Source organism: Siphateles boraxobius, unplaced genomic scaffold, assembly GCF_051911475.1.
Source record: "Siphateles boraxobius isolate OS27281-9 unplaced genomic scaffold, OSU_SipBor_1 5, whole genome shotgun sequence".
Taxonomy (NCBI): Eukaryota; Metazoa; Chordata; class Actinopteri; order Cypriniformes; family Leuciscidae; genus Siphateles; species Siphateles boraxobius.
Genome location: NW_027509141.1, coordinates 3535046 through 3549902, shown reverse-complemented (window position 1 = coordinate 3549902; position 14857 = coordinate 3535046). Strand labels below are relative to the sequence as shown.

At 42.4% G+C, this 14857-nt stretch overlaps 1 protein-coding gene across 4 annotated transcripts in view; it reads right to left on the bottom strand.

Moving 5' to 3' along the window:
* Positions 1–254: 254 nt before the first annotated feature.
* The window catches only part of elmo2 (engulfment and cell motility 2), a 62583-nt gene continuing 47980 nt past the window's right edge, over positions 255–14857 (bottom strand). For 2 of the 4 annotated variants that reach the window (XM_077204518.1, XM_077204519.1), the window contains exons 15-21: positions 10765–10901; positions 9892–10055; positions 6099–6211; positions 5517–5624; positions 4961–5043; positions 3153–3230; positions 255–1501 (exon numbers count right to left, since the gene is read on the bottom strand). In XM_077204518.1, coding sequence (XP_077060633.1) covers positions 1301–1501; positions 3153–3230; positions 4961–5043; positions 5517–5624; positions 6099–6211; positions 9892–10055; positions 10765–10901 — 884 coding nt within the window. In that variant the 3' untranslated portion in view covers positions 255–1300. Of the gene's footprint in view, positions 1530–3152; positions 3231–4960; positions 5044–5465; positions 5625–6098; positions 6212–9891; positions 10056–10764; positions 10902–14857 lie in introns of those variants that run through there. The other 2 variants (XM_077204520.1, XR_013195029.1) reach the window with 2 other exon arrangements.

Sequence of the window (14857 nt, the reverse complement as noted above, 5' to 3'; positions counted from 1 at the left end):
AGTTAAATTACTGCATATGGGGTCATCGCTATCTGGTATAAATAAGAGTTAAACTGTGTTCTAATTAAGATTTGCATGAGTCTAAATGATATTATAAACAGTTGATTTAATTACATTTTTATGTAACAAATGTAATATATAATGAATTATTTACGACGGGCTGTTGAATAGATGGTTTGTCTATAACTGCATTTTAGTGTATGTGCAGCACAGATCAAATTATTTATGAAAAATTCCAAACAAATTACAACCTATGACTTTAACAAATTTTATTATTGCACACAAATCCATTGCAATTACTATGATAAAGGCAGCACAATATATACAGTTCACATACAGTGGCCTTTAGGAAGTATTCACACCCTTTTCTTTAATGTTGTAATATTTTAGTATTTCTTCAATAACAATAAAATCAAAACATTTACAAATCAAAAACCTTCTCTTCAATGAGAAATAAAGGGGAATTAATACTTTCTGAAGGCACTATATAATTATAATGTGTACAATATTTCAACCCAAATACTGATACCTGCCACTAAAACATTCAAAAACTACCAGCCGTCGCAGGCTTATAATGAAGTAAATCTGAGCAAATAATTAAACCTCTGTCAGTGATCTATCTCTAGGCTCTCTGTGTTTTCAACTTTATTCTATGGCAAGCAAATATGAAAGCCAGAGAGAAGACAAACATCAGCACAGCAGCAGGTATTTCTCCCTGTAACAAAGAAATAACCCAAAATAAATCTTATGGCTATTATCACATACAGTTTTGGAAGGGCAGGTGATATTTTAATCACAGAGCAGATCCTGTTAAACATCGACTACAAGTCAAAAATCATTATAACAATACACCTCAATCTTCTTGCACTTTTGTTCTTTTTCCGCTTCATGCAAATGTATCATATAGTGTCTTTCACATCAAGTACAAAAATATATTTATCAGTAAATATTAGTTCTCTTCGGACGGGTAAAAAGTTACTAATTGTTCAGTTTTGTTACTCACATAAGCTTTTAACATCACATCAGCACATGGAAGTAGATGCCTTACAATGTTTAAACACAGAATGATGCTCTTGTGTGACTCGAATACTTGAAGACAGAAGGACCGCTTGTTTTTCTGCCGGGCAAACATCTGAAAAGGAACTGAAAAAATACTCTCATAGTTCATGTGTAGTATAGGCACATACACTAGCTGAAAGGTGAAGTGTGTCACACAAACTCTTCAGTGCAAGAAAATGTATCTTAGTGACACACTCAACCTCTGACACAGAAACACACACTGCTTAAATGGACGAGCATCTCATCCGTAGTTATATGTGAAGTTGTATGTGCTGGGCTCTTTCGGCACAGGGGGCGGAGCCTCGGGGATGGTGATGTTCTCCAGGTCCAGGAGGCGGAGCTTCATCTCCATGCTCATTAATGTGTCAAGGTCACTTCGTGTGAGATCACTGCCCAACTCCTTTCCCAGCAGAGCCGAGAGTCCATCGGTCCAGATGCAGTACTGCTCCACAGAAACACATGTCATTTATCTAGTACATATTTAAAGAATAAAGTGTCAAAAATAACATTCAAAACAACAGAATCCATGTGGTCACATGGCCTATAGAGTGTATGCGTGTGATGTCACCATCGACATACTTTTAGAGCGTAGTGTAAGTAGGCGAATTTGGACGTGGCAAATGACTAATGATTAAACAAGACACACCTGAAAGCAATCAAGACAGGTAACCAATGAGAAAACAGAACTGAAAAACACATGACCAAAAACAACCAATCAGAACATGACACATTAGACAAGGGAAGCACATGACAAAACCAGGACCTTGACTGAGAAAATACAGAATGACATGAAAACATAAACATGATACAAAGCTTAAAAACAAATGTGACACAAAGTACATTTTAGCATCTGAATATTAGCATAAAAAAAGTATTTTATATTTAACATTTTATTAGAAAGATGGCGATCAGAAATACAAATATTTAGTGTATTTTGAAATGATATATTTAAAAATTGAATGATGGCGACAGCAAAATAATGCAAGTGTCCGGTTGGTTATGAATAACTTTAAAACGTCCAGAAAAGATGAAAATGTTCCAGACACATGTGGATATAAAATCTAAAACATGTATCTCATGAAATATTTCAAATAATCATATCATTATCCTAATCAAATGTCACCTTTAACTGTAAAAGGTTTAAAACATACTGGGAATGTCATTAAAGCCTTTGTTTTGTTCACAGAATTATAGGGCAAAGTTTACTAAATTCATATTTGGGTAACAAAAAAGCATCAAGTGATATTTTTGTTTCCTGTTAATTTAATTGGGTAAAATTACTGAACAATAATTTAACATGTGCTTGGACTAATTTAAGTGTTTAAGTTTTACTGAAACAAAATATGCTACTGTTGCATTATTGAAAGTGAAAAAACAATACTGTTGTATTATTGAAGACATAAAACTGTTGTATGATTTCTTATTTTTTTTCCAAGCATTGTGCATTTATTTTTCGTTGAATACACTGTGTCTAGAGATTGGCTTCATTTAAAAGTACTAGCTAAAACAGTCTTGACAAGAAGTAAACCAAGTAATCTGGAAAATTAATTTACAAAGAATTAGTTTAGATCTGGATACTCTACGCTTGAAATCTCTGAAACTTTTATTGCTAACTAACTAGCAAAATCTAAAGGAAAATGTGATTCTTTATCTCATGACCCCTTTAACTCTAAAAAATCTAATTGATTAGAAACGTTGCCATTTTATTTTTGAGTGTTGAAGTTGTAAGGGGGAACTGGATGCTGAAACGGTCAAAAATGGCCTTGAAGGACTGACCGTCAACAGAGGAAACAAATGATAACCAATAACTAACTAGACACAGGTGCCAATCATCTTCAACCAAGGAAACCAATGAGAAAGAAACACAGGAAGTGAAACAGAATGTAAACTGAGATTCAATGGAAGAGATCAAAATAAGAGTCCTTGGAAAACAACCGAACAGATAAAATGTGTCAACTACATCTGTGCAATTACTAAGATTGAGCCCTATTACAGACAAAGTTTAGTAATTAACAAACAGTTCCTGAACACTTGCATTCTTAACAGAAGATATGTCATAATTGTGATTTAATTGTGCTGTTTTTCAGACTCACCTCGTATTTGTTGGGTGCAACAAAGTTGAGAGCTTCATCAGGATCATATAGGATGGAAAACGCCAACTCTAACACTTCCTTCAAACACAGGACAGGTCAAACACTTCAGGTGTGTTGTTCATCATGCAAAAACATTAACCGTAACACACACCACTCTCAGAATGTATTCTCAAAGTCCCCCTGTGGTTTAAATCCAGCTTTTAATGTTGTTTATATGTCTATGTGGTTTTTAATATGCTTTAAGACAAACCATGTGTAAATTCATAAGTCGACAGCATTGCTGAGTATTTTCTCCTTAAAACTGCAGTGAACCAAAGACAGTCTCAAAAACACGCTTTGAAATCGCTGGTGTTTCTGACGTCACAAACTACCTTGTAACCAATCAGATCAACATGTGATCGTCAACGAGTGGATCTCTGAGTGAGTGAGTGAGTGAGTGGAGGCGGGGCTCATTTGCATATTCACAGAACCACATATACTAATACCCCTTTTCCACCAAGCCAGAGCTGGTGCTAGTTCGGAGCCAGAGCCTAGTTTCAATTCGGTTCTTTGGTTTTCCACACGCAAAGCACCAGCTCCGAACCAGGAAAAGTGGTTCTTAAGTAGCACCAAATAATTGCTGGTCTAGAACAGAGCCAAGTAAGAACCACTTGCGTCAGGGGCTGGGGGCGGGGTTACCGTGACCAACAAGACGAATAGAAACTTGTGACCGCCATTTTTAAATAGCAGCTAGTCGAGCTAATAGCAGCTCGATTATAAATATCCGTCTATGTAAGTTACGGCGAGCTGCACAAACGCGTTGGACTCCGATGTATTTTGTAAACCCATGAGCATCCATAGTATTGCAACGTCCGTTATTGTTGATGGCTTGTTCGAGATGCATCGGAGCGGCGCGGACCGATCGGAGCTGCGGGAGTGTTTGGAGAACATACGACTCCTTGTGCTTTTAGATCGCTATCGCAGCGCTTTGATGTCATGCGGAGATCGATCTGCGAGAAGCCGATGCATCTCGAACAAGCCTGGCGTACTGTTTGGCGCTACCGCACTAGCGTTGCTGGGCAACATGAGACGTATACAGTGACGTAAGATTTGGCTCTGTTGTGGCTCTCTAGCCGGTGGAAAGGCAAATCGGTTCTTATTAAGCTCGTCAGTCGAACCCACTCTGAACCAGCTTTGGCTCTGGCTCTGAACCAGCACCCGGTTCTTGTTGGTGGAAAAGGGGTATAAATGAGTCAAAGGTGTCGAGTTACATTCAAGATATTTTAAGGCACAAAGAATTTCTTTCCAAGGAAAAAACGTTTAAATATGTCATTTTGGTGATCAAAGATGAGATTTAAGGGATAAAATGATTGACTATAGGAGGACTTTAAAGAGCAAGAACTGTTGACTTATGAATTTACACATGGTTTGTCTTAAAGCATATTAAAAACACCACATAGACATATAAGCAACATTGAAAGCTGGATTTTCACAACATTTTAACCACTTTAATACACTAAAAATTGGATGTTTTGAACGTTCAGAGAACATTCAGAAATAATGCTTTCATAACTTAATGGGAACGTTAGCAAAACGTTCTAGATAAACCAAACAATTCCCGAAGATTTAGGTTTAAGAGGGAGAAAAACCTAGACCAGACTGCCATGTCTCTTAACATACTGTATTTGTTTCATAAATGTAATAATGAGGAACTATTTTGAAATATTCTGTGAAAATAAAACCTGGTTAATGTGCTTTGAAATCCTGCGAAACACTCAAAACCCAGTTGTGTTCAATCGTGCGCTGGAGGATGAAGATAAAGTTCTGACCTTGTTCTGTTTGAGCGCACTCTTCTCCTTCATGTGTGGACAGTCTTTCCCGGTCAGAACTGCTTTCATATCCGCCACAGGAACTGTGTGACAAAGACAGCTTTAGTTCACTAGTTCACTCGTTTTAGTAAAAACGATGCCATAAAGAATCGCATGCGCAGGGTAAGATCTGAGAAAGTGATCATAAGATTGCAAGCAGAAATTCAATTTACGTATTTTAGCGGGAAAAAAAAACGTGCCAAAAGTGTAAGCGTGGAAAAATGGAAGACAGAAGAATACAAATCATATTTATTTTGCCTTACCATGAAGCTGCAGCTTCACAATACATGAATTACACTTATGAATAACAGTAAAATGCTGCAAATATTTTTTCTTTAACTTGAAAGGCGATTTACACCTTTACAAATCTTCTCTTGCACATGCAAATTTAATTTACGCTTGGAATCTTATTTACACTTTCACAAATCTTACCCTGCTCATGCGATTCTTTATGGCATCATTTTACCTTCATTCACTGTTCATGCTGATAACACCGAGTGCTTGTATATGGACTCACTCTTATCGGTGAGCAGTTCGAACGCCACTTCACCCTGCGGAGACTCGTCCAGATCTCCATAGTGAAGGACCTTGTGATTCAACGACAGACGGCAGAACCAGAACTTCTCTGAGAGAGGAAATGAGAGGTCATCAGACAAACACATTAAAGGGATAGTTCACCCAAAAATGAAAATTAGCCCATAAACTCAAAAAGATGCGCTTTTATGATGGATGGATGCCCTTTTATGATGGACAGATGCACTTTTATGATGGATAGATGCACTTTTATGATGATGAATGCACTTTTATGATGGATAGATACACTTTATCATGGACAGATGCACTTTTATGATGGATAGATGTGCTTTTATGATGGACAGATGCACTTTTATAGACTTCAAAACAGAAACAGCCATTCACTGCCATTATAAAGGTTGTAAGAGTCAGGACATTTTTTAATTTAAATCTGATTGTATTCGTCTGAAAGAAGAAAGTCATATAAACCTAGGATGACTTGAGGGTGATTTAAATCATGAGCTAATTTTCATTTTTGGGTGAACTATCCCTTTAAATGAGTGATGTCATCAGAAGTGAGGTTCACCTTGTCTCCGTCTGTTGCCGAGTTTGCGGAAGCAGCTTCCCTCACACAGACGGTTCAGTCTCTGCTGTTTGATCAACTCCAGGATCTCCGGTTGGATCCGCTCACGGAGCTCACTGACGAACACAGAAAACACACACACATCAGAGGATCTCAAGCCTTAATCTGTGTTACAGAAAGCCATTTTTTAAGACACGATTAACTATTCTAGATTAAGGCCTACTCCAGGCTTAATTTGAACCCTGTCCGGGAAACCGCCCCACTAAATTTAAGTTATAGCATAAAGGACATAAAAAGTTGACAATTAAAATGACAATAAAAATATGACATACTAAGTTAAAAATATGACTTCATTACAAATTATGACAAAAAAAATCTAAATTGTAATTTCAACTTGTCATATTTTTGACTTTTTAAGTCAATTTCAACTTAGTATGTCAATTTCGACTTTTATTCTCATAATTTTTTATCCTCGTAATATTCGTTTTTTATTCGATATATGTGACTCACATTTATGGGACTCACAGTTATGGAACTCACAGTTATGGAACTCACAGTAATGGGACTCAGAGTTATGGGACACACAGTTATGGGACACACAGTTATGGGACACACAGTTATGGGACTCACAGTTATGGAATTCACAGTTATGGGACACACAGTTATGGGACACACAGTTATGGGACTCACAGTTATGGGACACACAGTTATGGAATTCACAGTTATGGGACACACAGTTATGGGACACACAGTTATGGGACACAGTTATGGGACACACAGTTATGGGACACACAGTTATGGGACACACAGTTATGGGACTCACAGTTATGGGACACACAGTTATGGGACTCAGTTATGGGACTCACAGTTATGGAATTCACAGTTATGGGACACACAGTTATGGGACACACAGTTATGGGACTCACAGTTATGGAATTCACAGTTATGGGACACACAGTTATGGGACACACAGTTATGGGACTCACAGTTATGGGACACACAGTTATGGGACACAGTTATGGAATTCACAGTTATGGGACACACAGTTATGGGACACACAGTTATGGGACACACAGTTATGGGACACACAGTTATGGGACACACAGTTATGGAATTCACAGTTATGGGACACACAGTTATGGGACACACAGTTATGGGACACAGTTATGGAATTCACAATTATGGGACACACAGTTATGGGACACACAGTTATGGGACACACAGTTATGGGACTCACAGTTATGGGACACACAGTTATGGGACTCAGTTATGGGACTCACAGTTATGGAATTCACAGTTATGGGACACACAGTTATGGGACACACAGTTATGGGACTCACAGTTATGGGACACACAGTTATGGGACTCACAGTTATGGGACACACAGTTATGGGACTCACAGTTATGGAATTCACAGTTATGGGACACACAGTTATGGGACACACAGTTATGGGACACACAGTTATGGGACTCACAGTTATGGGACTCACAGTTATGGGACTCACAGTTATGGGATTCACAGTTATGGGACACACAGTTATGGGACTCACAGTTATGGGACACACAGTTATGGGACTCACAGTTATGGGACACACAGTTATGGGACTCACAGTTATGGAATTCACAGTTATGGGACACACAGTTATGGGACACACAGTTATGGGACACACAGTTATGGGACACACAGTTATGGGACACACAGTTATGGGACTCACAGTTATGGAATTCACAGTTATGGGACACACAGTTATGGGACACACAGTTATGGGACACACAGTTATGGGACACACAGTTATGGGACACACAGTTATGGGACTCACAGTTATGGGACTCACAGTTATGGGACTCACAGTTATGGGACTCACAGTTATGGGATTCACAGTTATGGGACTCACAGTTATGGGACTCACAGTTATGGGGCTCACAGTTATGGGACACACAGTTTAATGGACCTTCTATCGCCCTACAATCCATCGCGTTCTTTAAGATCACTAAATTCGAGGCTTCTGGTCATTCCTAGGATATCTAAGTCCACTAAAGGAGGAAGGGCGTGCTCACATTTAGCTCCAAAACTCTGGAATAGCCTTCCTGATATTGTTCGAGGCTCTGACTCGCTGTCCCAGTTTAAAACTAGATTAAAGACGCATCTCCTTAGCCAAGCATTTACATAATGCTTACCTTTAATACCACTGCTGAATCAGATCAAATGCATTTAATATTATAAAACTTGAAGAGTCTGTAGGTTATTTGTATAGGTTGCATAGAATTTACAGTCATTACGTTCCTGTGTATATTGCGTGAATGACGGGTGGTTGGGTAGATATTGTGTTTTGCGGTAGGTGGTATGCCATACGGAACCGTTGCCACTGAACCCGCTTTAACGACGACAGTGGGGCTCGACAGCCTTAGTCTAACGGGTCGGCGCGTATGGTTGGGCTGCGGAGAGATTGTGAGATTGTGGTTGGGTCTCAGCAGCAGGAGGGATGTAGAGGTCAGTAAGCAGGGCTGAGTTGAGTGGGGGACGGAGGGGGGTGACTCTGGGACGCAAGAATCACTGTCTTCATGTTTTTTATCATTTACGCCCGTGTTATGGAAATCATTATGAACAGCAGCTACGCTAATTATTTTCCCTTTTTGCTTTTCTGCTGTTATCTCGGGACGCGAGTCCCGAGAAAAACGGCGTTCGTCAGCTCCAGTTTGTATCCAGCCTATCACAGAGACTTCAGATACCCCAATCACAAAGCCTGTGAAGAGACGACTCAACACCGGCGATATGGACCCTCTATGGTGGACGGCACTGATCCTCAACAACTCGTCTCAACACCGGCGTGATTACTTGGACTTCCAAAAGATGGAAATGGATAAATATTCTAAATGTTCCGATCCAATCTGACTTGTAATGCTGCCCGAATCATAAATCATGCACTGTTCCTTCGTTGGCCAGAGGAGAACTGGCCCTCCGACTGAGTCTGGTTTCTCCCAAGGTTTTTTTCTCCATTCTGTCACCTGATGGAGTTTTGCCACTGTTGCCTTGGCTTTTGGCTTGGTTAGTTGGGGACATTTAATATTCAATAATATTATTGATCTGCCTTACTCAAGGTGGACGTTGACGCAATTTTCTTTTAGAAACAAACTCTGTTATATTATTTTCATGTTATCACTGTGAAGCTGCTTTGATACAATCTGTATTGTAAAAAGCGATATATAAATAAAGGTGACTTGACTTGACTTGACAGTTATGGGACACACGGTTATGGGACACACGGTTATGGGACTCACAGTTATGGGACTCAGTTATGGGACTCACAGCTATGGAACTCACAGTTATGGAACTCACAGTTATGGGACTCACGGTTATGGGACTCACGGTTATGGGACTCACGGTTATGGGACACACGGTTATGGGACTCACGGTTATGGGACACACGGTTATGGGACACACGGTTATGGGACTCACAGTTATTGGACTCACAGTTATGGGACTCACATTATGGGACTCACAGTTATGGGACACACAGTAATTGGACTCACAGTTATGGGACTCACATTATGGGACTCACAGTTATGGGACACACAGTTATGGGACTCACAGATATGGGACTCACATTATGGGACTCACAGTTATGGGACACACAGTTATGGGACTCACAGTTATTGGACTCACAGATATGGGACTCACATTATGGGACTCAAAGTTATGGGACTCACATTATGGGACTCACACTTATGGGACTCACACTTATGGGACTCACATTATGGGACTCACACTTATGGGACTCACACTTATGGGACTCACATTATGGGAGGCGACTGGAAGTCATCTTGGCTCATTCTCTCAGACTGACGCAGACGCAGGATCTCAGAGTAACTCAAACTGCGCAGTTTCACCCGCAGCTGCTCCAGTGACGGGGGCTTCATGGCCAGAGCTCTGGTGATCTGCTCACGCACGACCGTCATCACCTGAAACACACACACACACACACAAACAAACACACGTTTATTTTGCTATACTTGTGAGGATATTCCATAGGTGTAATGTTTTTTTTACTGTACAAACTGTATATTCCGTCCCCCTACAGTAACCCTACCCATCTCACACACACACACACACACACACACACACACACACACACACACACACACACACACACACACACACACACACACACACACACACACACACACACACACACACACACACACAAACCTGACTCCTAGACTCCTAAACCTACCCATCACACACACACAATCACACACACACACACACACACACACACACACACACACACACACACACACACACACACACACACACACACACACACAAACCTGGCTCCTAGACTCCTAAACTTACCCATCACACACACACAATCACACACAGACACACTAACCCTAAACCTACCCATCACACACACTCACAAACACACACACACACACACACACACACACACACACACACACACACACACACACACACACACACACACACACACACACACACACACACAGCCTAAACCTACCCATCCATCACACACACACACACACACACACACACACACACACACACACACACACACACACACACACACACACACACACACACACACACACACTAACCTGACTCCTAAACCTACCCATCACACAAACATACACACACACACACACTCACCTTGTTGAAATCTTCTGCAGTGGCCCTCATCTCTTTCCAGGTCTTGTTCAGCAGTTGAATACACACACAGAAGAACTCTTCCCAGGCGCGCTCATGCGTGAAAAACATCGGATGGTAGTCGTTACAGCCTTCATTCGCTGCAGAGACAAACCAGTTTACGTGCGCATTTACACATGCCTCTCTTTACATCTACATCACACACACACACACACACACACACACACACACACACACACACACACACACACACACACTGCAGAAACAGGTGTTGCTTCAATCCAGAATACTGTGTTTACACTTGATCACTGTGATCCGATCAAGCAGTGAGATCATCAGGAAATTATCGACTCTATCGACTCTATTTCTCCCCGGGGGTGAAATCCGCTCCGCACTGTCAAAGTCACGCGGCGCTGCCTTCGTGCTCTGGTCATGTGGAAAGAAACTTGGTTCCTATTCAAAGGGCCTGTGTTGGGGGCTCTTTGTCGTCGCGTAACGCTAACGACGGATGCTTCCCTCACAGGGTGGGGGGCGGTCACGAGTGGTCGTCCAGCCCAAGGGCTGTCGCAGGACCATCATCTATCACGGCTTATAAATTGTCTAGAGATGTTGGCGGTGTTCCAGGCTCTGAAACACTTCCTAGCAGACCTGAGAGGTCATCATGTGTTAGTTCAGTCAGACAACACGTCGGTGGTCTCTTATATAAATCATCAGGGGGGCCTGCGGTTTCGCCGGCTTTACAAGTTGGCCCGTCAGATCCTCCTGTGGTCCCAAGGGAGGTTACTATTTCTGAGAGCAATGTATCTTCCTGGGTATTTGAATGTGGTAGCAGACTCCCTGTCGAGACAGGGGCCGAGGCCGGGGGATTGGAGACTCCATCCCGAGGTGGTGGAGCTCCTTTGGTTGAGTTTCGGTCGCGCCGAGGTGGACCTATTCGCTTCCAAGGAGACCACGCTTTGTCATCTGTGGTTTTCCATCAGCCATCCAGCCCCTCTGGGGTTGGACGCTATGGTGCAGCCGTGGCCGAGGTCACGTCTGTTCGCCTTTCCCCCGATTGTTCTGCTACCTGGAGTTCTGGAGAGGGTTCGCCGGGACGGGGTCAGCCTACTATTAGTAGCCCCGTTCTGGCCGGCCCGAGTATGGTTTGCGGACCTGATTTCTCTCCTGGACAGCTCTCCCTTGGAGCTCCCGGTCAGGAGGGATCTACTCTCTCAGGCGGGCAGCATGATATTTCACCCCCGCCCAGTATTGTGGGCTTGGCCTCTGAGGGGGCCCAGCTCATGAACTCTGGTCTCTCAACCGAGGTTGTTGAGACCATTCTTCACTCCAGAGCTCCATCCACGAGGAAGCTTTATGCCTTGAAGTGGAAACTCTTCACTTCTTGGTGTGGAGAGCAGCTGCAGGACCCAGTTAACTGCCCAGTGGGTGCAGTGCTGGAATTCCTGCAGGAGCGCTTCTCCACAGGGCTATCCTCCTCCACACTAAAGGTGTATGTGGCGGCACTGGCTGCTTACCACGTCCCTTTCAGTGGAGTTTCTCTTGGGAGACACCCGCTTATAACTCGTTTCCTTCGTGGCAGACTGAGGCTGAGGCCAGCAGTTCGTACGAGGGTGCCGGCCTGGGATCTGGCCATCGTATTAGAAGGTCTTTCCCTAGCTCCTCTTGAACCTATCGAAGAAGTTCCTGAGAAGTTTCTCACGTTTAAGACTATCTTTCATCTTGCTATCTCCTCACTAAAGAGAATCGGAGATTTGCAGGCTCTGTCGGTTTCACCCTCGTGCCTGGAATTTTCGCCTGGCATGGTTAAGGCTTTTCTGCATCCTAGACCAGGTTACGTGTCCAAGGTCCCTACTAATGTTGTTAGACCTACAGTTCTGCAGGCCTTTTATCCTCCTCCATTTCTGTCGTCTGACCAGGAGAAACTTAATTTACTCTGCCCTGTTAGGGCGTTAGACGCCTATGTCCACAGAGCTGCCCTGTGGAGGAAGTCAGAACAACTATTTGTGTGCTTTGGGCCAACCAAGAAGGGGTGTCCCGCGTCTAAACAGAGAATGAGCAAGTGGGTGGTCGAGGCTATCTCACTGGCCTATGAGTCGGCTGGTCAGCCTTCACCTTTGGCTGTACGAGCCCACTCTACCAGGAGTATGGCGGCTTCTAAAGCCTTACTGTCAGGAGTTTCCCTCAGTGACGTTTGTGATGCGGCTGGATGGTCTTCACCGCATACTTTCATTAAGTTCTACGACCTAGACTTAAGTTCTACCCCTGGGGCACAGGTGCTCTCGTCCTCTGTGCGCTAGTTCTCACATGGCGGTCACTTGGTCCTATGGCGACGTGGGTATTAGCGTTCCCACAGCGTTTGACGCAGCTCGAGTTCCCTTGAAAGGGAACGTCTCGGTTACGTATGTAACCCTATTTCCCTGATAGGGAACAAGACGCTGCGTCATTCCACCATACTCCCGGCATTCCCGCTAGCGCTTCCTTCAGGCCTATCAGAAGCTGTTGCGCTTGTGTTTATGGGGTGCTTTATAGTTTCCTGGTCGATGACGTCACCCGCCTATGACGTCACCCGCCTATGACGTTCCATCTCTCCATTGGGCTGATTCCATACGTGCTTCATGAGGCACAACGCAGGGGCGTTCCCACAGCGTTTGACGCAGCGTCTCGTTCCCTATCAGGGAACTAGGGTTACATACGTAACCGAGACGTTCTCTGCCGAGTTCATAGCATCTGTCTCGAGTTATACTGTTAAATGTTAGCTACCAGCCAATCAGAAATTAGAATTAGTTGTTTCCGGGTAAATTATGTGTTCCCGCTGCAAGCACGTTCGTTACTGACAACACACGCGCACACACGGAGTGGAAGTTGAAAGAGCACGATCTGATTAATGCGGTTTGCGGACATCTTCATTTATTTTTAATTTTTTTAGCATTTTGATTTTACGATTCCTGGACGATATCTCTTGCCTGTGATCAAAGACAGTGAGAGCTGATGTTGAGGAGTAGGCTATAGCCAAATTCGTGCTAAATTATTTTTGATGCATTAAAAACTCTCCAACTGCTTTTAAAGGGGTCATCGGATGCAAAATACACTTTTATATGGTATTTGCAAATAAATGTGTCTTTGCAGTGTGTGGACACAATCACCATGCAATGAAAAAAATCCATTCACTTTTTTTTAATCCTCAAAAAGCCAAAAAGTTGTTGCTCATTATCATTTAAAGAGACATGCAGCGAAAGGGTCACTGTGAACAGAGCTGTTTTTGAAGAGGTAAAAAGGGTGTTGTTTTACACAACCATTGAAAACATTTTAACCAAAGTATGTTACAAACTTTACATGAAGACCCAAAAGAATCATACCAACTTGTGGAAAATGGCCATCCAATGACCCCTGTAAAGGTGACCGGTTTGGGTCCTGAAATACATGCTCAGGGTAAAGTTGTTATGACACAATGTTATGTACATTGAGCACTGATGTTCAGTTGGCTTGTTTGGGGTCAAATTTATTTTTATTTTGCAATAAATTTGTATTTTTTATATATAACTATTTATTTTATTTGGATGAATTTGTCTTTTTATCAGATTTAACAATTGTTATAATTTCCATTTGTGCTGGTCAATTAAGAACAATAGGCAAAATTGAACTGCTAGCAAAAATTGAAGCGAATTTGGTTCGGTCGAGGGACCGCTGCTGCAAATATTTGGGTGGCTCCTCCCCTAAATCTCACTCTAAACTTTTGATAAAACTTGAGAGCCCTGCACATGTGTACTATTGTGTTAACATTTTATTGACTAAAAATGCGTTAGAACACGTTCATCTCGAAGATGAGTTCGTTCAGAATCAGCTACATATATCAGATCGGCTGACTCCTTCTCCTTCTCCTCATTCATTCCCGGAGCGTCAGTGCATTTCCCTGTTGAAGCCGAGCGTCCGTTGACTTCAATGGCGCTGCTTTGAACTGTTTTTTTCAGTGCTTCGAAATTAGACGGTCATTGGATAAATGCTGCGATTATGTGGGCTGGACTGTCCAAAGACTGCATCAGACAGCGATTTTGTACTATAAAAAGAAGCTGAAGCTGTTCGAGCTCAGTCCTATGGC